Source organism: Botrytis byssoidea, assembly GCF_014898295.1.
Source record: "Botrytis byssoidea strain MUCL 94 chromosome Unknown BBYS_010, whole genome shotgun sequence".
Lineage (NCBI taxonomy): Eukaryota > Fungi > Ascomycota > Leotiomycetes > Helotiales > Sclerotiniaceae > Botrytis > Botrytis byssoidea.
In genome coordinates, this window is record NW_024065851.1 from 168,364 (window position 1) to 193,150 (window position 24,787).

The 24,787-nt window shown below is 41.5% G+C and overlaps 6 protein-coding genes across 6 annotated transcripts; 3 read left to right on the forward strand and 3 right to left on the reverse strand.

Annotated features, from left to right (window-relative positions):
• Positions 1–1,642: 1,642 nt before the first annotated feature.
• EAE97_005689 (uncharacterized protein) lies at positions 1,643–6,869 on the reverse strand (the record flags this gene model as incomplete). Its single annotated transcript, XM_038876201.1, has 2 exons — positions 1,643–2,390; positions 2,527–6,869. 2 exons carry the CDS (start codon positions 6,867–6,869, stop codon positions 1,643–1,645), a joined length of 5,091 nt encoding a protein of 1,696 aa, XP_038732677.1.
• Positions 6,870–9,140: 2,271 nt separating this feature from the next.
• On the reverse strand, positions 9,141–11,034 carry EAE97_005690 (uncharacterized protein; the record flags this gene model as incomplete). Its single annotated transcript, XM_038876202.1, has 3 exons — positions 9,141–10,432; positions 10,487–10,695; positions 10,751–11,034. The coding sequence occupies 3 exons, from the start codon at positions 11,032–11,034 to the stop codon at positions 9,141–9,143; spliced, it is 1,785 nt and encodes a 594-aa protein (XP_038732678.1).
• A 5,867-nt stretch (positions 11,035–16,901) lies between these two features.
• On the reverse strand, positions 16,902–18,816 carry EAE97_005691 (uncharacterized protein). Its single transcript, XM_038876203.1, has 3 exons — positions 18,528–18,816; positions 18,009–18,347; positions 16,902–17,960 (listed from the first exon to the last, which is right to left on the reverse strand). Exons 1-3 carry the CDS (start codon positions 18,753–18,755, stop codon positions 17,874–17,876), a joined length of 654 nt encoding a protein of 217 aa, XP_038732679.1. The 5' UTR covers positions 18,756–18,816; the 3' UTR covers positions 16,902–17,873.
• A 183-nt stretch (positions 18,817–18,999) lies between these two features.
• EAE97_005692 (uncharacterized protein) lies at positions 19,000–19,619 on the forward strand (the record flags this gene model as incomplete). The annotated part of the gene is made up of 4 exons (XM_038876204.1): positions 19,000–19,047; positions 19,161–19,221; positions 19,303–19,432; positions 19,505–19,619. 4 exons carry the CDS (start codon positions 19,000–19,002, stop codon positions 19,617–19,619), a joined length of 354 nt encoding a protein of 117 aa, XP_038732680.1.
• A 416-nt stretch (positions 19,620–20,035) lies between these two features.
• EAE97_005693 (uncharacterized protein) lies at positions 20,036–21,074 on the forward strand (the record flags this gene model as incomplete). The annotated part of the gene is made up of 4 exons (XM_038876205.1): positions 20,036–20,114; positions 20,171–20,608; positions 20,660–20,947; positions 20,995–21,074. The coding sequence occupies 4 exons, from the start codon at positions 20,036–20,038 to the stop codon at positions 21,072–21,074; spliced, it is 885 nt and encodes a 294-aa protein (XP_038732681.1).
• Positions 21,075–22,964: 1,890 nt separating this feature from the next.
• Positions 22,965–24,146, forward strand: EAE97_005694 (uncharacterized protein; the record flags this gene model as incomplete). Its single annotated transcript, XM_038876206.1, has 1 exon — positions 22,965–24,146. One exon carries the CDS (start codon positions 22,965–22,967, stop codon positions 24,144–24,146), a length of 1,182 nt encoding a protein of 393 aa, XP_038732682.1.
• Positions 24,147–24,787: the final 641 nt, after the last annotated feature.

The following is a 24,787-nucleotide window of genomic DNA, read 5'->3' on the forward strand; positions in this document are numbered from 1 at the left end:
ACAAATACAAATCGAAACTGAAGCCTATTGCTAGTGCCAACGCTACCTCTATTGCTATTGCTAATACAATTACAAATGCTTAATGCCCAATGCCCAATGCCTAACCAGAACCAGAACCAGAAACGGAAAGTTAAAGATCAAAAATCCACCCACCCATCCGTCCCAAAACCAAAAGAAATCCCATATCGGACATTCATCTCATCTCATCTCATCTCATCTCGTTTCATTTCATCTTGGCTCTTTTCGTAATCGTATATAAGAGTTGAGGCCCCGGCTTATCGCACACCACTCATTTTTCGGTCTAATTTTTTAAAATTTAATAATAAATCAATTATATAATATAATCTTATAAAACTTGAATATTATATTAATGAATAGTAACTAATCCTTATATTTCAATTATATTTTTAATTTTATAAGTCAATCTTTTAATATATAATCTGAAATCTAAGGGATCTATTTAATCTCAAAAAGCTTATAAATTATATTTTAATTTCTTTATAGAAGTAAATATAAATGGTAGCTTTTTTAGTTCCTTTTTTATTTATTATCATATTTTTTTAATTGGATTAAGATCCGGAAAGGAGAGTAGTTAATCAAAGCCTTATATACTATATTCCAATCGAACTTTATAGGCATACCCGAAATACATTTTAGAATTATTCTTTATAAATATATATTCAGATTCTAGTTTATTGAATAATGGGAATATAATAGACTTAAGGATTTATTATATATATATTTTGGAAATAATATCTTTATTGTCTTTAAGTTTTTTCAAAAAGATTAATAGAGATTTATAGTTTTAACTGATTATATTTTATATTATTATTAACACTTTTCCTAATTGATATACTGATTTAATATAATCAATACATTTTTTTTTATTAATCTATTTAGCAATCTATATCCTATTTGCTTTTTCTAATTCAAAAGTGCTTTTGTTTGATTATATAATTAACCTCTAATCCCTCTCTTTTAATCTAATGATAGTAATATTACTAATTCCCTATTAGTAATGGTTATATATAAAATCTAGCCTCTTTTTTGCTTATATCCTCGAGATAAAAAGCCTAGGATATACTATATATCTTCTATACTTATATCAATATAATTCCTTTTGAATTGTATATATCAAAACCTTAATATCAAATATATTTTTAATTTATTCAAAAGTTATTCTTCTTCTACTCTAATCTTTAACAATTGTTCTTATAATTCAATAAATCTTTTTAGTAATTATTATAGGCTTTTGATAAACCTTTTTTTTCGAATTCTTCTAATCGAATTAGATTTAATTATACTTTTTGTAATAAATTATGATACACCTAAATTTGAAGTAATCCATCCCCAGGATTTTCTATTAATTCTAGTTTGAATAATTTTAGAATATCGAGAAATATACTAATTTTAATAAAATTTATGATTATTATCTTTGTGATTATATTTAATATCCATTTTGAATTTGAGTCAAAAATAATGAATTTTAGAATAATAATTGAATTTTTAAAAAAAGATATGCGAAATTAGGTGGCTACCCTAATCTCGCTTAAATGTGCGATAAGCCGGGGCCTCAACTCTTACATTTCTCGGTTATGCTTTCATACTCTCATCTCTTCATACCTTCATTCCTTTCGTACTTTCATCTCTTCATGCCCGGATAAGTAAAGCTGAAAACTCTCCTTTTAGTTCCTTTAATACCCTTGCCTCCCGTTGTATCAGTTGGACTTATGGGACTCGTAATGAAATGTCCATGTCCATGTCCTATCTCATCATCGTCATCCTCTACACTTGCACCCGCACCCGCACCCGCACCCGACGCAACACCAACACCAGCATCGGCTAAACTCCCCTTTCTCATTCTTAAATGCGTAGATGTTCTCGCCACCCCTGTACCACTACTGATCGGTCTCTCTCTTTCTATCTCCTGCTCTCCCGCTCGCGATTCAGAATGCATAATCCGAGGTCTCTCGAGTAATTCCGCAATTTCTCTTTCCCCCTCCTCCAGCTCCTCTTGACTCTTCTTTCCATCCCCACCCATCTCAAAACCCATATCTCCATCCTCTCCCCTAACCGCCGCCTCCAACCTTCTCCACACTCCCGCATCCTTCTCCAACTCCTGCCACGCTTCGATATCATTTCCCCAAAAAGTCTTCCTCACGCTACTCACTCCCACCTCCAACAACGTCACCGCCGCCAAGATAACAATTAACGTGCACCACCAAAGTGGATTGCTACCAAAGTGATGAATGAACCCATCGCGGACATTGTAGGTGAGTGATTCTGGGGAATAGAGGGCGGAAAGGAGAAGATTCCAGAGGAACCAGCCGCCTATGCTGAGAATGAGACCGATGGCTGTGATGTAGGTTTTGCTGTGCATTTCTAGGATACTATGGGGGAGGGATATTAGCATGGGATTGCGGGTTGGTGGAAAGGGGTATGTATGGGATGAGATGACAATGGAAACGAAACGGGAAATGAAAATGGAAATGAAGATGAAAAGGAAAAAGACAATCGAGTACTCACAGAAGTTTCGTAACGATAATAATCACCGCCGCCGTGAAACACAAATCTCCCAACGAATACAAAGTATTATCATCCGTGAACCTCGATTCTCCAAAAAGTCCATACGCCAAAAAGAAGATGATGATCATTTCGCTCGCCGCCATGAAGGTCCAACCAAAATACTTTTTCAAATTAAACGCTTCATTACGTTGTCCATACGTGTAGAGTTCCGGGACGGCAAGAAGCGTGGTAGCCGAAAGATCTTGATCGAATACACCGAGGAAGATAACACATAGTGATGTGAAGAGCGTATTGAAAACAGTTAGAGAAGCGGATTCAAAGAGGGAAGTTCCAGAATAACCATTCCACTTTTGGTAGATGGCTTGAATCATGTAGAACAGGAATTCTTTCCAAAAGGTCGCCAAGATGTATTTTCCCGTGCGCACATAATTCCAATGCCCATGGACGAACAAGAGACGTTGAAGAAATCGAAATTGAGCGATAGAGTAATCGGATATACGAGCTGCTTGAAGACCTTCCTTGCCGCTGATGCCGATTCCGACGTGAGCTTCTTGAATCATGGCGATGTCGTTTGCGCCGTCGCCAATGGCTAGCGTGATGGATTTATTGACTTTAGTTCGGATTTTCTTTACCAGCGATGCTTTTTGACTGGGGCTTGCTCGACAACAAATGACTGAATCGGCTTGGACGACGAGATCGAAGAACAATAGAGAAAGTGTTTGGTTCGCATCGATATCCGAAAGGGTTTGTCCGTCCACGACGATAACCGAGTGAGCGACATTTCCATTGTTGATATCAATTAATGTAGTAGCCATTCGTTGCTCAACTTCACCAGTAGTGCGATCCAGAATGACGACTTCCGAATAATGTTTTGCAATCCTCGCCGAGTGCGCGATATTAATAGCCGTCTCTCGCTTATCACCCGTAAGCATCCAAATCTTGATATTCGCTCTCCTCAATTTATCTACCGTTTCCGGAACACCTTTTTGAAGTTTATCTTCAATGGCCGTGGCTCCCGCAAGATCAAAATCTTGTTCTATCATCTCTCCTGCATTTTCAATCATGTTTTGACGATCTACTAGACTCGTTGTCGCATCCAAATATATCTTCTTCCATCCAGCATATTCTTGCTCTTCCAAGAATCTATAACCATATAACAAAGTTCGAAGTCCCTCGCCAGCAAAATCATCAATATGTTGAAAACAACGTTCAAAAACAGCAGCATCATCCAAAACCAATGCTTCATCAACAAACTCATCAAAATGTTCAGTTTGCATAGAAGTTCTAACGTCCGAAGAAGCGAAAGAAGATCGACCCATAGCCATTGAAGTTCTCGGAGTTCTATAAGCATCAGCCGATCCATGCAAATCTGGCAATTCAACATCACTTTCTCTTTCTCTCAACCAAGAATCAAGCTCATCTCGTATAGGTTGTAATCGAGTACTGGCCATACTTGGTCTTCCACCCCCAATACTTTTCCGATTTCGACTTAAACTTGATCGTGGAAGATTCATACTAGGTCGACTGTAACTTGTCCTAGGACTACTTTCACTCATTCTTCGTAGTGCTTCCTCGGCTTCTAAACTCTTTCTCACACTTGATCTTCTCTGGACCTCGGAAGCTTTCTGCATAGCTAATGGCGCGAGCTTCAAACGTGGCAGGATTGAAGAATCTGCACCTTTACAAAAGATACAAATCCTTCCATTAGGAAAACGGACGATAATCGACATTCGCTTTCGCTTACTCGAAAATTCAATCACATCAAGAACTTCATAGGTTTCCGTAATATCCTCGGATTCACTCGGAATGGTCAAAGTAATAGAACGAGCAGGTCTATCTATGACCAAATATCCAAGTTCTTGAGCTGCTTGTACCAAAGCCAATTCATCAGGAGATGCAGCTTGGAATTCAATATGCCCATTTTCTCGAACTTCCGGAAGACATGTATGACAAAGTGCAATGGACAAGAGGAAGAATTTAGCCTTCTTAGTAAATATACCATGAGGTTTACTTTGCATATATCGAATCATTTCCTCAGTTCGAAATTCAGGTTGAATACGATTCGGTTGTGCTGATGATCTCCAGACAGATCCTGATCTTCTAGGAAGATCGGTGGTTGAGCTGTTCAATCTATCATCCTCTACATGAGACTGATGTGTTCGTTTCTTCGAAAAGTGTTTAGAGACTCCCTTGCCTTTATTTTTTGACTTCACTTTATCTCCTTTACTCACATCCAACTCTAGTTCAGCCGCTTCTCGAACTAAATCAAAATCATGAAGCCAAGCATATCCAGCAACACTGAGTTTTCGAAAACGCATAACATTATCGGTCAAAGTACCCGTTTTATCGGAAAACACATAACTAATCTGACCCAAATTTTCGAGAATCGTAGACGTATTTGAAACCATCGGAGTATTCGATACGGGATCATACATCTCAACATCATGCATGAGAAGTAATTGTCCAACCTTGATAATTTCCAAACTAACATATAGCGAAAGTGGAATCAATGTATTGAAGAGGATGATAAATGCAACAATAGAGTAGCTGAATTTAAAGTGCGCTCCTGTCAAATACCAAGAATTATTCTCGACATTCTGGGACCATACTTGATATGCAATGGTACAAAACAAAGCAAGGATAATGACAAATATGACGAGAATAATGACAATATTGTTTGCAATCTTTTGCATCTCGGGTGCTTTCGTTCGAGGATTTTTATTGGCGTTCATTCTAATCTTGCACTCTTCGCCCGTGTTGAGAATCATACCAATGGCATTAGGCGTATTCCTCAAAATACTTCCTCGGAAAACAATCTCATTGGTTGTGAGTGGTAACGTCTCGCCATCAATAGTAACTCTCCCATCAAAATTATACAAATCCAGATTGGGATCCTCAATCACCACGTGGGCTCGACAATCAACCAACTTCTCCACCGTGGAGCATTTCTTCGCCAAAGGAACCGGAGGTGATTTCGTCTTTAAATTTGTCTCACCATCCAAGGCCATGGTTTCGATAAAAGCGATATTATTAGGTCCATCTGCATGCAAAAGGAGAATATCTGCGGGTACCGCTTCGTCCCGTTCAAGTTTTATAATATCCCCGACCTTGAGATTTTTCCACTTCAACGTTGTCCAATGTCTTGGTCCAGAAGCAGTCGCTTCGATGTCGATCTCGTGCACCGTTTCGGGAGAATCAATACCCAAGCCCTTCTTGGCCCTCTTTGATCGCGGATCTTTAGATCCGATATGAGATTTCTCATTGATATCTAGATGTTTATATGCGCTTAAAACCAATGTTTGATTGTTATTCTCAACTTGATCCAACTTGTAGCGACGAACGTCATCATATCCCTCCTTGGCCATACTGATCATCACGAAAACTAAAAGTGGAGCAATGGTGGTATAGCTTCCCGTAGGTGAAAGTCCAGGAACCATTTGAAGAATAGAAACAAGTAAAAAGTACGCATTTGCCAGCTTTGAAAATTGGAAGAAAAGCTGTCGGGGTACAAAATTCCATATTGTGTATCGACTAGAGCGAATAGTATTACCGATATATGCAACTCCAGTCCTCTCATCAATTAGCGGGGTCCCTCGCGGACGAGTAGCATCTAAATCAATATGTCGTCCATCTTTCGAAGGAGGTATTTCCCTTTGTCTAAGAATATCTTTCAAAATCTTCTCTCTCCAAAACCATTGCGATGTCTTCTTCGCTTTCCGGATAATCGAATCGTCCCCCTTAACTTTGCGCACGAAGCGATCATAATTTGGTAAATCACTCGTCCCAAAAGCCTTCTTGTCCTTGTATCTGGAGGCTCTACTCGAGCTCGTAGGTTGGGTACTCTCGCTTAGTGTCTCTTCAATCTCATCATGTACCGGACATACAGCCACCGAACTTTGTGTCTTCTTCCCACCATTCTGTGAAGGTTCTGCTTCTGCAAGTTCGATATTCTCCGGCTCGGGGTCCGAATTGTTCAATCCTCGCGCAAATAATGTCCTTCTCAACGAATATCCTCTATCCCTCGTCCTCGGCGAAATTGGCGACATCCCCAGAATCCTCCTCCCTTGTCCCGATGTTGTTGATCTGCCATCTGCAGCTGTTTCATTCCCCGCTACCCTAGTATCGATACTTAAATTCGGAGTCGCAGGTCTCTGACTAGAAGATTCGACAAAACTTCCTCGTTCTCGTTCTACATCCACCGAGAAGCGCACACGATGATTCTCTTTATTCGCTGCGAGAGGTGCGGGGACCATTATCGCAGGCGGGGCATTCGAATCATCTGCTGAGGTTATTTCATCGCAAGACGATGGACTCGTACTTCTTGCTTCAATATCACCGGTCATGGTTCTGATTCATCTGTTGTTCCTCATCAATTTCAAGGTGTTGCGAGAACTACCTCCAGTTTCCTTCTCAATTCGGGAATCAATTTATGCACCGCCTCTCCAGCCACCAGGCAATAATGAGTGCCCTAAAACTACCAAAAATAAAGGTATAAATCAAGTGTAACCACAACTGCAAACAAGAATAACTTTGTGGAGCTTGTGCGAAGCAATCTGTATCTGCGAAGTACCTAGTCTGGGTATGGATGTATGTAGTTTTGCGAAACCTTGTGGAGGAAAGCCCAAGCTCAAGATTGAATACTGTAAACAAAACACAAAACACCAAACACAAATAACAACAACAATAGCAATTATTGATTAATAGAAAAGAAGAAGAAGAAAAAATGGTGTAAAGGTGCAACTATCCGAACGAGTGAGTATACACTGGTACCTAGATTGGTTGATATTTCGGATCCCAATGTCTGGTGACCTTTAGGTAATATGAATTGTAAAGAGATACCTGGTAGGCAGTTCTCCAGCCAAATCTAGCCCTTGAGCCCGTTTTCGTTTCGTTTCGTTTCGTTTCGTTTCGTCATTGCTGATTGATTGTTACTCCGAAGAGTTTTTGGTGTTATCTTACTGGTCGGTACGTATTTGTGTAGTATGTACCATGGTATGTACGTTCCACCTCCCCTGCAGAATCTATGATGATAGAGCAGAGGCTCAGCGATGTAGTCAGCGAGGAGAAATGTTTTACGAGCACACACTAGGGATATGCATGCATAGACATCGTATAACATGTATTGTGATCATAGTGGATATAAATACAAGCTGTCGATATATAGCCAGGTCAGGTATATTCCGATCACAGATTATATCTACGAATATCCAATTCACCCTCTAACGCTCGACTAACATTTTGATACATACATGTAACATCTATACCTGAACGTTTTGTTATTCGCTTACCTATACATCTACCTTCCTGTCCACATGCCTAATATCTCTCTATTCATATCATCCATCCCATCTACTCCTCCATTCATCCATTCATCTATTTATCTATTTATCTATTCACCTACATCCACTCATCCACTCATCGACTCATCCACTCATCCACTCATCGACTCATCCACTCATCCACTCATCCACTCATAAACCACTTATTACTCCCCAATATCCCCCAAATCCCCAGATTCAGATCCAGATCTAGCATAAAATGGATCCTCATACATCCTCATACATCCCAACCCCAACCCCAACATCCCAACACCACAAGTTACAAAACCCCCAAGCTGAACAAGTCCTACCTATCTTACAAAATCCTCAACTAGGTAATACATGGTCTAGAACAGTCAATAGTCGATGTAAAGATCAAAACTTAATATCCAAACTAACAAAATACACTCTCAGACATATCACATCACACAGATCTCACACATCCATCACAAAAGCATGTAGGGAAAAAACTCACACACATTCTCACACATAAATACACCCATCATAAATATTAATTATATGCACATTTTTTTAACTTTACTACTCAAGCTCAAAAAAAGAACAAGACTAAAAAAAACGAGGAAAACGATTTTACAAAATAGATTTTCCACTATTAAGCCCACCATGATTCGTCAATCCATTGCTTTACGCACATGTGCGCCAGCCAGCAAAATAAAATAAAAGTACCAAAAGCAAAATTTGTAAACCCCCCCTACCATGTTATTGTTTCCAGATTCAAATATCGCACGCTTTCCCCCTAAAGCTTTCCACCCGTCCATTTATATCTTCAATCCAACTACCACACAAAATCTCCACAAGAGAGTTAAGTAAAAACAGTAAAGATGAAGCTGATTAACAGACATCAAGTTCAAGAGAGAATGCGCAAGAGCAAAGATATCAATGAGAAAACGATCGCTGTACCAGACAGGCATGATAGAATTGGGTAAAGTCGTCATGCAAGTCGTGGCGTAAAAAGACAGAAGGAAATTTGGGAATATGAAATCAAGACTATGCTACAATGCCCAGAATAGCAAGTGCAAAGTCGAGAGAAGAATCGACATGAAATACCCAAAAATTGAGACGGCCGTTGACACCTCCCCCTTTCCGTGCAAGATGATAATCAACCCAACGCCACCCCCGAAAATCGCCCCAAAAAATCTCTAAGCAAAAACACTTTCTGAAATGCAGACATTGATCATCTCAACCATCTGTAATTTCAAACTCATTTCCAACCAAGGTCAAGAGTAGCCCTTTCAGGCTCTCGACCAATTCCAAAGTTCAAAAAGTTGATCTAATCTACTGAGGCATATGCTCAGGCGAAAGACCATCATGATCAACAGGGAATTGAACAAGATTACTCATGTCCATATCCGCCGCAGATTGTTCACCAAAAGCTGGGGAGTGAGGATGCATAGGAATATTAAGGGTGTGCTTCTGATACATCTCATTAAGTCCGGTACCATCATCGGAGATGGCTGAATCATTATGCATACTGTAGACATCGGCAGAAGCACTTCGGTGCATCATTGACATTGGTGGAGATTGATCAACAATTGCTGGGTCTCCATGACTCATAAAAGACAAAGGAGACACGGATGGAGGAACAAGCGAAGAAGGATCAGGCGACAGGTAAGGCATCGAGTATGGCGTAAAGTTCGAAGCTGGCATTGAAGACGATGTTGGCATTGGCCCTGTCATAGGTCCATTATCATTCTGGTGAGGGAAGAAGCCAGGGCTGGCATAATCCGATGGGGAAGTTGTTGTTGCTGCTGACATGGGATACTGTCTGAAATCCATGCCATAACCCGATGAGGTATCAATCCGTAGATTAGGTCCAAGAGGTCCGAGGTTGTTTGGTTGTTGAGGAATAGGAGCAAAGATGTTGGGGTTTCCATGTTGGTGTTGATGTTGATGTTGGTTTTCACCAGGGTGTTGAATGAGGAATGATGGCATTGGGTTGTTGAACATGGAGAAATCGACGGCCATTGGAACGGATCTACTCCTCTGTCTTCTGTGACCAGGTCCACGCGCACTTGGATGAACACCAATACCCCATTGAGATTCTTGGAACATACCAACATGCGCTTGCGCATTGAAATTTGGCTGAGAAGACGGACGGAGACCAGTTGGAGATGCAGGTGCTGAGATAGATAATGGTTGTTGGTGTGTGAATGGATTATCGCGTGTGATGAAAGACTCAAGGGAAACAAGCTTGGCTAATTGACCACTGAGAACCTTAGGGTGACCACCCAAATGATGAACCATGACTTGAGATGCTTGCTGGTCTTCTGTGAAATCACCACATTGGTAAAATCCACCCGATCCAGAAGAATCCATGAAAAAGTTTGGCGCACGAATAAGTTCAACAACTAATCCACCAGGTCGCGACTCATTATCTCCATTTTCCAGGTAGATATTTTTGATTGACGAAAATGGATACTCAATCTTGTAACCAGCTTGATCGTTATTGATGTAGTAAGTCATTGTTGACTTATCCGGCGAGTAGAAGATGATGAGGTCCATGGCATTCTGACCAATTCGTCTCCAGGATCCAATACTCAGTGATCTACACGAAAGATGATGAATCACTATTCAATGTCAGCGTCAGATCACAACATGAAGAGTTCTGTAGTTCTACTTACCAACTTTTCCTTGAGGGCCGTGATCACCACCCATAAGCATGTTGCCACTGCCGTAAGGCATAAGTCCACCTCGACCCAAGAAGTTACCACCCAATGACTTTCCTGATTCCATCTCCTGAATCGCAAGGTATTGACGCATAGTTTCTGGAATTTCACAAGTCTCTCCAGTCTCGATACTCTTCTTTGCCATGAGCTTGATCTTTGCACGTCTGCGAAAGGCAATTAGACTATGCGATGTTTACTTAGTGTATGAAAATAACTGACCTGTTTTGAAACCAGATTTGAACAGAACGTTCAGTCATGGTGATATCTTCCGCGATTCTCTCTCTAACTGTGGCTGTAGGTGTTGGGTTTTTATTAAATTCCATTTCCAAAGTAACCAGTTGATCTTGTGTAGCTCTCTGTCTCTTCTGATTCTTTTGTTGTTGTGTTAATGTGCTCTTGCGCGGAGGTCTGCGGGAAGCCGAACTACTTCCAGCCGAGTTCGACGCGGTAGGGGAGGGTGTTGAGAGCATCTTGAGAGCATCTTCTTGCGACATGTCCGACATCTTTCTCAAGCTGTTGGGACCGTAGTCAATTGCTTTCGTATATTCCGAATAGTTTAATCTTCCTCCAATGTTTGTGTATGTAATATATGACAAGCGGTTGTCTTTGGTTGCACGAGTCTCTGTGATCGTCGAGATGCTATGTGCTTTGTATGCACAGGTTGCTTTTCTGGATCGGAACCTAAGTGAGAATGAATAAAAGGGTCTTTGAGTAAATCCAAACTTTGATAAGATGGATATATTTCAAAACAAATGCTTCGCTGAATCTTGCAGGAAATATTGTAATGTATTGTATAGATTTGAATAGATTCTCAAGAGATTCGTAAATGAAGCGTCGTAGATTTATGAAGAAAGAGTGTTGAAAGGGTCAAGATGACTCTTCTGTTTACTTTGAGGTTGAATGTAAAGACTGGAAGTGTGAAGTTCGAATCGAAGGAGTGTTCAAGTCAAGAATGACTTTATTCTTTTCTCTACAGACAGAATAATTGTGAAGAGGTAGAATGTAAATGTGAATTTGATAACTGAGAATCCGAAGGAGTGTAATGGACCCGAAGAATCCGATTAAAAGAAAGACAAGAGGGAAAGGGGAGAAAATCACAAGGGGGGTGGAAAGAGTTTTGATAGAAGAGACGATGATGAAGTTGTTTTAAGAGAGAGGAAGATTCCACGATAGTAAAAGGGAATAAGACAAAAAAAGAGGGAATGGGAAGGGGGAAAAGGCGAGCGGATCAGAGGTGTGGGTATAGTGAATAATAAATTTTAGCGTAATAAATGGTGGGAGTAGTGGGAGTAGTGTGGTAAACTGGTAGTAGTGTGGTTATGTTATGTGGTAGCGTAGCGTGGTGTATTAAAAAGTCATTTGGTCAACCGTCACCCACTGGTCAAATTTATTCAATTGTTACTGGCTCAACTTGAGTCTGACCAGTCAAAATAGACTAAAATAGAGCTAATCCTTGAAACCATCCACCAATCCACAAACCCATAAGTGAACTTTTGAAGCAAGCCGAAGTCCATAACTTGCAGGACAGGGCAGGACAGGACAGGACTGGCAAGCTCGCAAGCAAACAGACCAGCAGACAAGCAGGTAAGAAGTTGAGAACTTATAAGCATCTAGACAAAACAAGACAAAGATAAGCAGTAGCAGCAAGTATAGTCATCGTAAACAAGAAAGAATCTAAGCGACAGTTGGTGGCTTGTAGATAGATGCATGCGTGTGTGTGTGTGTGTGTGTGTGTGTGTGCTGCTAGTAGTCTTTCTTCACAACTATCTCTCTACTCTGGATAATCTAGGTCTTCTACTCACTCTCACTCTCGAAATTCTAATTACCTAGGTACAATACTGACAATATTGTACGTACAGGATTAGAGACAAAGAGAATAGGTAAGTGAAAGCGAGGGAGAGGGGGTGAAGGAGGAATGAGAGAGAGTGAATGGGATGATTGGAAAAGAACACAATCACGCGCTCCTGTTGATTCTCCATCTTGTCATTCTTTTCTATTCTAGACCTCTCCATTCAACTAAAACTACCCAGGTAGGTAGGCTCGTAGGTACTCGAGTATTCCTCCCTGAAAGGCACATCAACTCAACAACGCATACCATTGATTGAATTTGCCAGTTCATACATCCAACGCATGTAGGTACCTTCATGTAGTCCATTGGCACAGTGGATGAGTGGGGATGAGGGGGGTGGTTCTCTCAAAAATAGTAATGCAGTAGTCTCAATTGATTCTTGTTAGGTACCGACTTTCTACTTCTGTTATCCAATACTATCTTTCCATCTACCCAGTTACTTTCTCGCGATCCATATACCTACATGAACTGATGAATTAGTATAATCTATCTGACAAACTGTTGGACTATTATTTACTACATCGAGTAATGGAATACCGACGCCCATTACGAATGGCAGTTTGACATTTTTGTGCACGATCTAAGGCATCAGACGGGCACCAAAACAGGACGGTATTCCGGTACTAAACGAGGCGAATCTTTCTCTTTCTCTTTCTCTCCATCCAGGATTTGATAAACTCGATCCCTTGATCATTGTATTCCTTTCGAAAATCATACCTCCCCCCCCAAGATGCCTGTGCGTGGCCCAGCGGTTTAGTCACCTACACCAAAACCTACACCCATGCGAGCACGACCTGGATTGGAAAAAGATGCAAAAAGGGGGTAAAGAAGATCCATGTAAGTTGCTTAGCGTCATATGTACTTTTATGTCGAAGTACGCACGTATGCAAAATTTTATGTCCTATGTAAGTTATTCTTGCATTTTGGACTTGTACGGCAAGAATAATAATTCAAAGCTCCGCTGCTGCCATTGAATGCACTACCTAAGTGCTCCGTAGACTGGTGCACTACTACCAATTCATACACCAATCGTCGTGTAGTGGCTCTCGTCATCCTGGTTTTGTTCCGCTTCCTCCTCAAACATGGGTATACCATACCCCTGAATTGCGTTGTTGCAGATTCCGGACTTTTCAGGACCAGTATCAACCCTCGTTGGTGGCTGGCAGCGAATCCAACCGCCGCATTTTCTTGTCTGGAATCATCTGTCTTCGGCCTTTGTACATACTTACGGTATGATTGTCGTTGGATAGACGGTGAATGTCCTGGAAAAAGACACCGGATGGGGGCGAATTGATATATCATTGCCAGTGGAGTGGCAACTTGGGGGTCGAGTCGTACAATGCTCTTACCTTTCATTTTTTAAGAGGATCCGTCTTCTGACTTTCTGGTACCGACCCTCTTCATCCGAGTCCATATGCACCTTTTCTGTACCAATCACCATGCACATCTTTTGCTGCACGTTACTCGATCACTTGTAACTATAACAACACATGCAATCAACCGACCGAGTCATGCAAAGTGTACAGTATAACGCAGTACATTGTACACATCTTTTGCTGACAATGATATGATGTGACAATGTTGCAAATACATACACAAAAGTTACTAAGATATATATGCTTTTCTACACAGGATACTGACTATGATGATAAAGTTAGGAAGAAGGGAATTATTTGTATTCGAAATCCAAGACTTTGCTTCTTTCCCCCCTCGCAAACAATTGAAACCATTCAGAGTTCCATCCATCGTCAAGATAAATATAACCCCTGATTCCCTGAAAAACCTTACATACCCATTCAGCCACGATTTACCGCTCGTTGAAACCAATAACAAGCGCGAATGCCGAAATGTATAAAAAAAGATGGGACGGAGGGAAAAAAAAGACATGATGGCATTGGCAATTTGGCATCAACATAAATATTAAAAACCTTGATCTAAACACCTTTAGCTCGAATGATTCGTTTGACTGGTGACATATCTAAGCCCGAGGGAGAATAGTTTGTTCTTTTAGTTGCGAGCCGTACCTAGATGGAAATAGCATTTGCTTCGTACCGCATTACCGGCAAACAAAAAGGGTGAACTTCGAAGCATGCAACAACTTTTGTACCTGCATCGACTGGCTCGGCGATTGCGCGGGACTAACGTGTGGTTCATCTTTTGTATGATTATGCACGATACTCAATCAAGATTAGTTTGATAGTCATGGTGGAAGTTCTAGTCAGGAACGCTGCCAGCTTTAAGGGGGTGGCAATAGTGATTTGTATAAATTGACGAATCAATCCATAAAAATTCGAACCCCCAAAGCAATAAATTGGGGTAGCCTTGTCTTGTCTCGTCTACTATCTACGAAGCTATTCGATCGCTCTCTCGTATCTTTGCATTTGGGTACGGTATCGATCAAGAAATGGTTGGTTGTAACTTGTAAGTAAGATCGATACGACATTATCAATTGCTGCCCTTGACGATGAGGTAATATATGGCTACTGTGTAAATCGGCAATCCCGTCTATTCGAAGGAGAAAACCAGACCAGAATTGACCACTAGCGAATCCCTCCCACGATTCAGTTGTTCTATCTCAATCCAGAGAATTAACAGTTTACATACACATAGTATGATCACTGAACAACATCTAAAGAATTGTGTAATATTTATATTCTTGCAAATTCATTTGTGATCAATTTTATCAACTTTGGCCTCTTTTTCGCCTACCCACGTACAGCTCGTTCAATAAAACCTAGAATCCACTAAAATCATCAGCAACAAAAATCACTCTTCTCTTCCACGTACTGAAACAAAAGGATTGAAGCCAGTCAGGTAAAGGAAGCCCGTTTTACGATCGTAAGGAATCCGTATTGCTCCATCCGAAGGTTTCTGAAGACAGAACCTGTGCGACGCTAACCAGAGATGGATAAAGATGCTATCTTCACCCCCACCAAAAAAGGATGCATAAAGGGGTAGGAGGGCATTAGCCTATTTTTCGTGCGGAAAATTGGCCTAAAACGTCAAACCGCAGAGCATAAGCATAATGCAGAAGCATGGGATGAGCGGCTCACGTGTTCCGCTCCATTAAGAAGGTTCTCCGATTTTCTCTCGAGAGCAGATGTTGATCTTTTGTCAGTGTTGCGCGTAAGCATAACTCAATCGTGATACTTTTGAGTTTTGACAGGAGATGGGGACAAGACATTATTGCGAGTTGAACGGAGAAGAACCGAAGAAGTCGAGTAAATTGACCCCATAATATTTCACGAGACCTTACAATTATGAGGCCATCGCGGCCATTTATCTCGCCGTGAGCATCCCTGGTACGCACGGCTATATCCTATGCAAGACATGGTGGTGGCTTTTTCGACCTACGCCACTCTCACCGGGATTTTTACAGTCAAAAATGTTTTTAATAGTAGCATCGCTGTGCCGGCCCTGAATTCCTCGATTGTCCTTTCGTTTTCAAGTATTACAAGCCCGAAAAATCGCGAGATCTACCTAGGTATTTTTTGTGGTAGGTAGTATCTCTAGATCCACAACACTATCTGCTAATCAGCTTACTACTGCGCCAAAAATAAACCACACAACTACTCAAATATATTATGTCGTATTCTTGTTCCTCTTTGATGCATAACACCACTAGCAGAACATAAGCTGGGATTCCCTATCCTATCTGCCAAGTTCAGACGACAATCATTGCATGGCCCTCCCGGTTCCATGCTTGGCCTTCCCAATGGAGATTATGAGATTGTTCCCTCCCCACAAGATCTACTGCCTCCACCCGACTGTCAAATCGGTGTCGCATAAACTTCGAGAAGGACTTGTTGAGGCTCGACCGTTATCACAATAATGTTTTCAATGCGGCCTGTCTCGCTTTCGATTAGTTGAATATAGAGAACAAAGCGAGACGAACTTGATGTTTTGAGTTAACTCTAAGTCGAAACGAGAAAGATAAGGTTTCTCAGATCTTCTGGCCAAGAAGAGACTGTGGGCCTATTTCTCTAGCCAAGCGGTGACTATGGAACATCCATTACATGTACAACGAGGCTCAGTGTGTTCCATCTGTTTGGGAACATGGTGACTCGGTAGAATTGCCATGTAAGTACCGCACAAAGTCTCAAACAGAAACATCGTCTACATTTGTATTCTGTTCAGACGTCATTGTCGGACATGTGTTCTGGTTTCGAGGTCTCGCACACGAGTGTAGCCATTTATGACAAACAATAGTGTTGAAAGAACAGCAGCTAGCCAGTGTTCCAATAGACGTATTTTCATGCCAGTTGCGCTAATGTAACATGATCTGGGCTTTGCAATCATACAATTGTATGCGAAACTGCATGGCTCTCAGCGTTAATAAACTATGGATTTCTAACCTAGCTTGATCCCGAGAGAAAGAAAGACGACGAAAGAAGACTCAACCTCTCAAATGAATCCAAATATCCAAAATGGGCGGAAGTATCGAGACGAAGAATCAAGACTCAACTTCTCGAATTCGATATTTCAGATGAGCTAAGAATATCGAGAAAGATTAGTACACGAGAAAGATCCAACATGGAACATACTTAGAAATCTTATTTGATATCTAACAATGGCGTCAATGATGGCTTGCAATATGCAGAATTACAAACTTCGTCACAAGTCTTTGCAAAGTATTGTAGTCATATGACGGGAGATTGCAGATTCCCAGTTCTCCGGTAATAATGGGGATGGAAAGCTAAACATTAATTGATGCATGTGGGTTTCCAAGCAACCACAATCAATCTCCTATAGGTTGTTCAGTAGACATATCGCTTCATGTTTTGTAAAGCTGTTTTAACTTCGGACATCTTTCAAAAAAGCCGATGTGGTGATAATCGCGCGGAAAATACCAAGAAGCATACGATACGAGGAGTGGAGCACAAGAATTGATTTGAAAAAAAGAGAAATATGTTGCGTTCGTATTGTACTCGTTGGTCAAAGTTGATCTGGTGAGAATGGTATCATTCTCTTAGACACATCATAATCAAGCTGCCTACGTTTGTCGGTTGCTCGTGTGTTTGTCTCGTCTATCAGGACGATGGCAAGTGACATCTCCACCGTTCCATACCAATCGGGCTCCTTTTTCTTCATATCACCAGATTGAGAATTACTTGGGCAGCCTTAATAAACCTCTGTATGTTTAGGCTGAACTTTTAATTCTCATCCGATATAGTCTTGGCCAAATTGATTCAACTAGTCCAACAGATCAAGCATTTTGAAGCTGTGGAGGTATCCGGTTACCACTAGCAGTCCTAGTTAAAGGAGCATCACTACTCCTTCCCTCGCTTCTGCTTGATGATCTTGGACCACCAGCTGCTCCCCTGACTGTTTCTCGTTATCCCCATGTGAGTACCATCAACACAACTAGTGTACTATAATGGTAGCTTCTGCACATTTACTTGCGAGAAGGGAGAGGTCAAGGTAGAGTAAGGTAAGATTTATTTTGATTAGAAAGCAATGCATCATTGCAGATGAGTAATAAACTATGCAAGTCTACTTCTCGAATGGACTTACTGGCTCTGGCGCCTCGTAACCTCGTCGAATCAAAAATCCAGCGAACTTCTGCTCTAACCTTGCAAACTAGGATATCTATTAGATCAAACTTGTAATGATACCTACAATACTTACCACACTTGTTTCCTCCACTGGCACAACTCCATCTTTGATCCATATGGAATAACTTCCCATGAGGTTTGCCATCATAACATCAGTGGTGAGTCTATCCCCGACAACTGCTATCTGATCTGGTCTGGTAACTCCGGTCTCGGGATACTTCGAAAAGTATTCCATAATATCAGGACCGCATCCGGGCTTCTTAGAAGCGTGAGATAAGACTGTGACGCCTGTAGACTTCTCAACTTCAACAGCCAGCTTGCCAGAACGATCTAAAGATTCAGCACCTGCTGTATTAGAAACAATCAGAAGCCGCCGACCTGGATAAGCTTCCCGAAGTTTCTTAAAAGTTTCCTAGAACACATTAACATTGAAAGAAGATCCATGGAGCAAATTCGTTTGGAAATGCAAGGAATGCGGAAGTGATAGGACAAATGTAAGAAAGGTAGATGTAGGTAGAGCAAACACCCCACCCAGCGTGCTCAGTTTAGATCGATCAGCTTGAGAAACCATAAAATATACCCTTCAACGTACATTGTAAGGTTCGTGTATGTCATTGGATTTAGGATATGCGAAGCAATTATCCTTGTCCAACACTACAGCTCTAATATCAGCATTTTTGTATTTATCAAAAGCCGAGTTGAGAGGTATCGGCAGGTGGTTGAATGTGGAAACGGTTGCTTGAGGTAAAATCAATTTCGGTCTTACGAGAAGACGAAATATATTCACCGTTGCTGATATGTTAAGAGTATTCATATCCATTGATGTAATTTCTTAAGCAATGGTTGTAATGTTCGGATCGGATCAATAATTCTGAGGAGGATTGCTTGAAGATGGTGGACGGAAGTTGCCGAAAGCTTCAAGATCACTAGCGTCAAATTATTCTGAGATATCCAAAGCTTCACTCGGATGTTGACATTCACGCGCGCCGACTTTCAACGACTTTATCCCAGACCCTCATCTCTCTCTACCCAATTCCTCGCGATAAAATCGATCTCTAGCAATCATGACAAGCACAATCGGAATACCAATCAAGCTTTTGAACGAGGCCCAAGTTAGTCCTTTCTATTCCTTATAGGCTCCAAGGTCCAATATACCAAGGCCCGGCGGACTTCTCTTCTCATATGACATCTGCCATGTTCTCTACTGATAATTATCGTCTATTAGGGTCATGTTGTAACTCTCGAGATCACGACCGGTCAGGTCTACCGTGGAAAGCTTTTGGAAGGTACGATTACTTATTACGTTCATCAGGCTCGCAAATCGCAAGAAAAGGAAGAAAGGACATACTAATTCGAGATCATTATAGCGGAAGATAACATGAACGTTCAACTCAAGGACATCACCGTCACAGCGCGCGATGGTCGTGTCAGTCATTTGGACCAGGTATACATTAGAGGCTCACACGTGAGATTCTTTATTGTTCCAGATATGTTAAGGTTGGTGGAGTCAATACGAAGCTCCAGAGCAGTATATATCATTGTGGACAAGGCTAACGTGAATCATTGTAGGAACGCGCCTATGTTCAGGAGTAGAAATACCAGGGGTAGAGGTGTCGGATTGGCAAGAGGAAGGGCTACAGTCAGCAGGGCGAGAGCAAGTGGACGAGGAGCACCAAGAGGTTGAGAGACTCATATTATATGTGGATGAAAGGATAAATTTTCAAATGTCGGCGTTTGAGGAAAACTTATGATAAATTGCAAAGCTAGTCTGGGCAGAGGAGAGCTACCAAGGCTCGAATATTGAGGATGGCCCAGCGCACAAGCATACATGGAGGGAGAGTGCTTTTTCCTTACTGGCATTTGAGTTAGAGCAGAGTAATTGGGAGCTTATATCCAATATCCTAAAGGTAATTGCTATATCTCTCCCAATTTGGGCATATTCCAATGAACTTGTTCAGATATCAAAGAAAATGAGCCAATGATATAATGCTACTGTAAATTTCGGATCGGGCAAAGAAACTTCCGACATAATATCAAACGTACTGTTTTTGCTTGTGTTCCCGACCTACCTAGTAGACTGACCAATACATACAATCAATCATGGCAATGGAAATTTCACATCCACGGCGTATTCTAGCTGTTAGTAGACCAGATTCTGGCCTTGTAGACTTATTGAAAGGTTTGAACATCACTTGTGCTCATAAATACGATTTGGACATTAACTTATCTTTCCAGGTCTCACGGGTTCTGCGCCTGCTCTCACAGGAGACTCCATCGCAGGTGTAACCCATGACTGGCCTATCAAAACTAATTACTATACCGCAAGTGTTCCAATATGGCTTGATGAGATACACGAGCCAGAAATATGGTGTAAGGAATTTTTGGCACCAGAAGCTCGAGAAGTTCTGACGGTTCTTGGTGCCTTTATTGTATGTTTCCGAAAGCCTGTCGATGAAGCCGAGTTACAAGCTTTTAAGATTCTTTTGGAGAGTGTGGCCGAGGTTGTAAAGGAGGGTTGTGGTTATACTTGGGATGGCGTTTGTTTGGCCGTGGCTATGCCACAGTCAACGACTCCATACCTTGAGAAAAGCTTCGATGAGTGGGAAGAATTATGCCAGGAGCATGGTTTTGAATTTATTGATTTTGAAAGCAAAGGTCGAAATGAATACTCAGGTAGGATAAGGATTTTAATGAAGTTACATGTCTTATCGTTGACACTTGTAGAACCTATGGGTCTTGAGAGATTGAAGGAAGCTTTAGAAGCCAATGAATGGGAGGGTGGTGATGACGATGGGGAAGGTATTGATCTCGGTAACTTCGAGGATGATGGCGATGATAATAAAAGCATCGGGTTCGGTATCGAAGCGGCTGAATTGGAAATGGAAATGTTCGGTATGAAGCAGGCAATTTATGGCGAGTCCTCTGGAAAGACAAATCCTGAAGAAGAAATCGAGAATGAGGATGGAGTAGAGCAGCTTGAAGCTTTGATGTTGAGAATGCAAGCAGTCAAAGGTAAGAGATGTCTACTTCTTTGAAAGATTAAAAACTGACATAAACAGATATGGGTGCGGATTTGCCAGAAGCCGAGAGGAAGAAATTTGCTGCGAAAGCCGTCAACGATTTAATGAAAACTTTATAAGATGACCCGTTGTTACCATGATCCAAGAAGCAATAATGTGTAAATAATGGACTTAAGTCGCACGCGAGATTGTCTTGGAGTAACGCCTTAAAATTCCACATATCGCACTACATGCCAGTTCCAAGATGGTTTTTCTACACCCCGCAGTAGCAAGAACTGGAATGATAGATTAGCGCCGGTCGCGCATACCAAGTCGCCGGAGCAGGTAGATATTCCCTACAGTGGTTGTGGCTATGTGGCCCAGGGTCTAGCATGTCTTTTTGGTTCTAGACACAATGTCGCCAATGTTGGCGCTCCAGCTCTACATTATGAACTCAAGCCAAGTGGCTTACTTTCTGACTTTCTGCCGATCTTGATATCTCCTTAGGTCTCGAGCGGTGTGTTACACATCTACAGTCCTTATCATATTCTGCAATATTGAAGTTATCGTCTGGGTCCTGAATGCCTATCCACGGACTTGCAGCCTCGCCGCCTCATCATTCCTACCCGTACGGGAACGCCTGTCGATGAGCTTCTGCTCTCCATTCTGCTTGCCGTGTACTTCCAGCAGCAAGAAAGCTTCATCTGCTCTCCTACTGTGATAAAATCTCAGTCAGTACTCTTCCATTTCGTAAACTTCATTCTTGCTTCAGGCTTCAAGTAGTCAAGTGATAACTCCACTTAACCTTCGAATTGCTGACAACATATCTTCAAATTGTGATGCTATTGGAATTTTGAACTGAAATTTGTGTGAATTCCCCTCGAAACTGCAATTCTTGAGCCGCGATTCTATAAAGAGCTCTTAAGGCTACACTTCCGTTTTTTCGCTTTGAATACTAGGCAACATTTCTTTATATCTCAAAACCCAAAAAGAATATGAAAAATCATCCAATATGTTATGACTGATGAAGAATCTAATTCACTTTCAACATAACATACCACTTCATGACTGAACCCTAGCCCCCTTTAAGTATCGCTCCTATCCTTCTCTCCCAAACTTTAATCCATCATCCTTTAAACTCGTTCATTACAAACTGCTCTCAACGTTCTTAACAATTACTCCACGCCTTTTCATTGTGTATTAGCCTCGGAAAGCTTCCTGAGATCTATTAACTTCATATTTCAATACTAAGTTTCTCAATATAATTCATTTTGTCGTCTCCAACGGGCCATTCTCATCAAAGAATCGAACTTCTGTGGTTAAATTCGATCTAAGAATTGTGTATGGTTGATTACCTGCCAGTATACCTTGTTTTATACCAAGATTATATTTGGAACTGCCTACAGAACTGCCTACACTCGAACTTTATGGAATAGAATGTATGAAATCTCGTTTGCTCACCCCCTTCATTTCCTTTCTTGATGGATTATTTTTGAAATAGCGATGATGTCTTGCTAACATGGCTACACATAACTTCTAGACCTATTTCATCTCCGAGCCACGATAACATTTTACTCCAAACTAGCAGACCAAGCTATCTTTTGATCATCCGATCCTCAATATTAACAAAACCTCCCAGATCTTTTCCCTTTCGGATATCAAAGAGCAAGTTTCTTCTACTGGCGGCTCAAAAACACGCTGATACCTCTATCAAGGATCTTTTTATCTCCTCAAAGTCAAAATTTTCAGACAGCCTTCGGGGCAAAACATTCTTCAATCTTGCAATCACGTGACCAGGCTTACTTTTGGGTACATACCACGACGGCACTGGGACTGCCTCTGAATCATATTTCAACCATCTATCTTCTTGAATAGGATGTTTTGACATAATTCAGGCTTTTTTTGAACCTTCTGGTTACTCTTATTGCTTCCAACAGTCCTACCAATACAACACACCTCCACAATAAACCTCGCCTATCATTATCATATCCCCCAACATCTCCCCCTATCCAAATCAGCATTACTTCAAGATGGGTGGTAAATTCTGGAGTCCAGAAGAACAGGAATATTTCATTCACGAAGTCATGTCCAAGTCCCGCTTCAACGGTAAAGATGGCGCATATAACCCCAACAAAGGCATGTCATGGACGGAACTCGCGGACATGATGCAACATGACATGGATGAAAGAAAACTTGCTCGTAGACAATATACTGGAAATATGTTGTATGAGCACTGGTACCAAACTGTCAAGAAGGATTGGGGTGAAGATCGCGTTAGGATACTGGCGGCAAGTGCGAAAGCTGCTCGGCATGGTGCTGATCGACAACCAAGATCAAATCGAGTCAAGAAAGCTAAGAAGAGGGTTGATACGATGTCACCTTTACCAGTTGCTGCAAAGCAGTCTAATCAACGTACAATAAGCCCCAAAGAACAGCGAAAAGAAGTTGTTTCACGCCGAAATAGCACGGAATCATCAGATTCCACTTCAAACCATTCTCTCATGACCTGCTATCCCGCTCCTGAGAGTTATTCCACACTAATTGAAGGTTCGAGCATGGCTCACAGACGATTCCCTGATCCTCCAATAAACTCCGGTTCATCAACAAATCGCCACTTTCACCCATACAGGGCTCCAGATGCATACCGCCAATCCCACACTAGAGATCCGGCAACATATCACCACCAACGGTACCCTGAACATCCTGAAGCTCAAACCCCTCTTCAGACCCGTGACCCAGAAATTCACATGAGAATCACTTCTACAACCCCATCAAAAGCTCCCCACCAACCGCTAAATCTCCAACAACGCCTGCCTATCATGATCCGCGATCCCACTCCCGACGGTGACGAAAATAGTCTTTTCGTCGAGCAAGATTATTCCGAATATAACCGCAGAACCTCTGTTCCGCGTCCGAATACCGAGTTGGATGCCGCGGTCACCATGACCATGTTTCATCGTCAGGAGATGCATACTTTGCATGGAACTCCTGCTAGGAGATTTGATCATTTAGATGGCCGTCGTACTTTCCAGCAGGTTCGTCCTGATGCTCATGCTTATCAACGGTATATTGGGGATACTACTCCAGAAGTCCGCCTTGCAGCTTCAATTCCTCGTGCTGATACGGTTCGCCGGAGCCAGAAGCAGGGTCGGTCAGGCCAGTTGGAAAAGAGCAACGAAGATGATGAGAATGATGGGAATGGGAATGAGTAGTTTTTGGAGATATCACGGGCTGATTTGGGAGTATGCGCGGGATCTTCACGTTGAATTTGAATCATCAGAATGGCTTTATAGGCATTCGGAAGTCGAAAGGATTTCTTTTTTTTGCTTCAAGGTATTTCGGATACACGAAGGGAGTTTTGCGAGTTTTATTAGATACCTAGATATCCATGACTGAATAAATACAATTGATTTATCTTTCCTACACACATGTATCCAGGTCTTCCACACAGATTGATGAGAACTTTTTGAAATGGGACTTTGAAATGTAAGCTCTCCGGTCTCCGGAGCTCACATGAATGAGATGTTCATCTAGATAGCTTGATTCTGAGATGTAGAATGTCCCTGTGATAGGAGACTGCTAATTTAATGAGTTTATTTGTTCTATTTTGCAGGAAGATCCATGGATAGCCTTGATCTCGACCGAAGGATGACCAGCCTATACTTTGTCGAATGATACCAGCACGAATATGAGATGGGGAATAAGCAATGCTTTGCATACAACTCGAGATGAGAACACGAGATTATTTGAATGGATGAGGTATAAGAATCGTCATGTCATATAATATGATCAAGCATTTGCATTCTTCTCCTGTCGTATCTATTCTTAGCATTTGGAAAATCGACAAGTCCGT

Excerpts from the sequence above, each read along its gene's own strand:
- EAE97_005691 (XM_038876203.1), bottom strand. The coding sequence starts at position 18,755 with ATGGATATGAATACTCTTAACATATCAGCAACGGTGAATATATTTCGT. Across the intron at positions 18,348-18,527 it reads ACATACACGAACCTTACAAT|GAAACTTTTAAGAAACTTCG; the intron begins GTACGTTGAAGG and ends AATGTGTTCTAG. Across the intron at positions 17,961-18,008 it reads CAGTGGAGGAAACAAGTGTG|TTTGCAAGGTTAGAGCAGAA; the intron begins GTAAGTATTGTA and ends TAGATATCCTAG.